The 2,682-nt window shown below is 46.2% G+C and overlaps 1 protein-coding gene across 1 annotated transcript; it reads right to left on the bottom strand.

Annotated features, from left to right (window-relative positions):
- Window positions 1-411: 411 nt before the first annotated feature.
- On the bottom strand, window positions 412-2,201 carry LOC308171949 (E3 SUMO-protein ligase ZBED1; the record flags this gene model as incomplete). Its single annotated transcript, XM_080546862.1, has 2 exons — window positions 412-1,311; window positions 1,485-2,201. 2 exons carry the CDS (start codon window positions 2,199-2,201, stop codon window positions 412-414), a joined length of 1,617 nt encoding a protein of 538 aa, XP_080402988.1.
- Window positions 2,202-2,682: the final 481 nt, after the last annotated feature.

Raw genomic sequence — 2,682 nt, 5'->3', positions numbered from 1 at the left:
GAAGGCAACTATCTTTCCCATAGAGTGATTCGTTACCCTTAAATATAATCCCAATTAGATATTAATCCTCAGTTATTCTTCACAACTGACCAAACCTCTCACTCATTGCGCGGCAGATTCAGACTGTATCATTGTTATTTTCACACACGACAAACATGTGACATGTTCCAGTTTTATTCTTTGAACAACATGGAATATACAATAGAATAGAAAACGTAAACAAAAACATCTATAAATATAAATACAAACGAGTGCAAATTGAGTGCAAGCAGGTAAAACAATTGTGCAAAGATATCACTGATCACATTCATTCTAATTCTAATTCACAACCTATGGCTAATAACTAAATAACAAAAACTGGCAGTAACAAAAAATGAGCATAAAAGCTATTAAAGGCTATTAAATAGTCCGTTAATCGAGGTTCTTCGCAAGAAACACGAGCATGTTCACCTTTTCAGGATTCAGCTGCGCTCGGAACGGACTTACAATTTTGCCTGCTGCGCTGAACACCCGCTCTGAAGGTGAACTTGTGGCACACACGCACAAATATTTTCGGGCCACCCGCGACATCAGTGGAAAACGGCGGGCTCCATGTGATTGCCACCACAGAAGAGGGTCTTCGTCCCCGTCAACCACAGGCTCGCGACAATAGGCAGTCATCTCTGCTTCTGCTCGCTCCTCTGTGGTGACGTGGGGAGACTGGGGACCTGCCGCAGCCCGAACTTTCTTTTGCAGCAGACTGCCCAAAGTCTTCTTCTTTTTCGGGGGTACAGGCTGCGCATCTCTCTCTCCTTCTTCCTCCTCCACTCTGATGGCCACTGAACCGGCTGCTGCACCTCCTTGCCTCTCCAGTCTCACCATCTCGGTCTCTAACGCGGACTTTGTCTCACCCAGAGCAGTGTCATCCCTCTCGTATCCTCCACGGTACCGAGCGTCAAGGAAGGTGCATTTGCGCATCAGCTCGCGCACCGCATCACCTTCATACCTGGCCTGAAGCTTAATAAGAATTCCAGCCTTTATGGACTTTGTCAACTGGACATCCTCATCTGACACAGCCAACACATCGTCCCTGCAGAGCTGGAGCATGGGTAGGAGAGAGGAACTGGTGACATAGTTCTCTCCAGACAAAATGTCAGTAAAATTACTGACTGGCTTGAGAGCAGCCTGCACAGCCTGCAGGACATCAATGTCCTGCCATGAAAGTCGGAGGTGGCACCTTCTGTCATCAGACAGGACGTGCCTGATCGCCTGTGCTTGCTCCAGGATGCGCTCAACCATTGCGAGTTTAGAACCCCAGCGAGTAGCGCAATCCTGTCGATTAAAAAAACATTTTAAAATTAATTAATTACTTAATTAATTACAATGATTTAAGAAGTAGGCAATAATGAACAACAAACATCATGCACTGTATTAACCTGTAAGATTATTTATTAGTCATTCTGCACCACATTAGGCCTGTAATAAATTGGTGTATGCTGGCTTACCGTTATGAGACTATGCTCTGGGAGTCCTAATTCCAGCTGTTTTTTGTGCAGCTCTTTCTTACGGTGCCAGCTGTGTGAAAATGCCCCGTTGATTTCCCGGCAGAGTCCAAGGGCACGGTCTGTCGTCCGTCTTTGGTCCTGCACTGCGTTTGTCACAGCCAGGTTAAGGTTGTGGCCGAAACAGTTAAGCCACGGCCAATGCAGGGACCTGATTGCGGCAGCAATGTTGGCAGCATTGTCCGTGGTTATTGCCGAGAGTTTGTTCTCGTCCAGTTGCCATTCCCGAAGTGCGTCTCCGAGCGCGTCAGCAAGATTGACCGCTGTGTGGCTCTCGGGAAAGTACGTGGTCTGAAGGCATTTCGACTCAAGTTTCCACTCGGGTGTAATTGTATGATACGTCAACGACATATATGGTGTCATGTTGACTGACGTCCACATATCTGTCGTCAATGAATAACTGTCTGCCCCCGACAGCAGCACGTGAACCTCCTGCTTAACTTTATTATAAAGCTCCGGAATGGCAGTGTTAGAAAAATATTTCCGTCCAGGCAGCTCGTACTGGGGGTCCAGAGTTTGTATCATGGCCTTAAACGATGTCTTATCCACCGTCTGAAAAGAGACCATTTCTTTAGCCAAATACCTGGTCACAGCAACAGTGCAGGTTTTCCATCGCATACTGTCCTTTTTATATTTGCCTTTCCCAGCGAACGCACCCATTATTGTTGGCTGTACCAGTGAAGTGGTAGGTCGCGTGGATGGGCCTGCTTGAGCAGCGTCGGCCTGTGAACAGTGCGAGACCATTCTTGCAATAATAAGCGGGTGATTTGTTTTTAGATGGCGACGTAAATTCGAAGTATTGCCTTCTTTGGCTACCACCTTATTCATGCAGTGTCGACACACTGCCTCGTCCACGTTTGCTGGCTCACCTGTGTCTTTTGGTACGAAACCAAAATGAGTCCATACAACAGAAGTCGTGTTTTTCTTGAACACCAACTCGTTCACGCTAGCCATTGTTTTTTTTCTCCTCACTCTCTGCTCTGAAGAGAAGCTGTCACGTGACCCGTCTTTTTAGACATGACATGACAACTGACCAAACCTCTCACTCATTGTGCGGCAGATTCAGACTGTATCATTTTTATTTTCACACACGACAAACATGTGACATGTTCCAGTTTTATTCTTATTCTATTTTATTCTT

The sequence above is a fragment of the Nansenia antarctica genome (genome assembly GCF_963989245.1).
Source record: "Nansenia antarctica genome assembly, chromosome: 16".
NCBI lineage: Eukaryota > Metazoa > Chordata > Actinopteri > Argentiniformes > Microstomatidae > Nansenia > Nansenia antarctica.
Note: the sequence above shows the minus strand (reverse complement) of the source record. Positions and strands in the feature narration are given on the sequence as shown.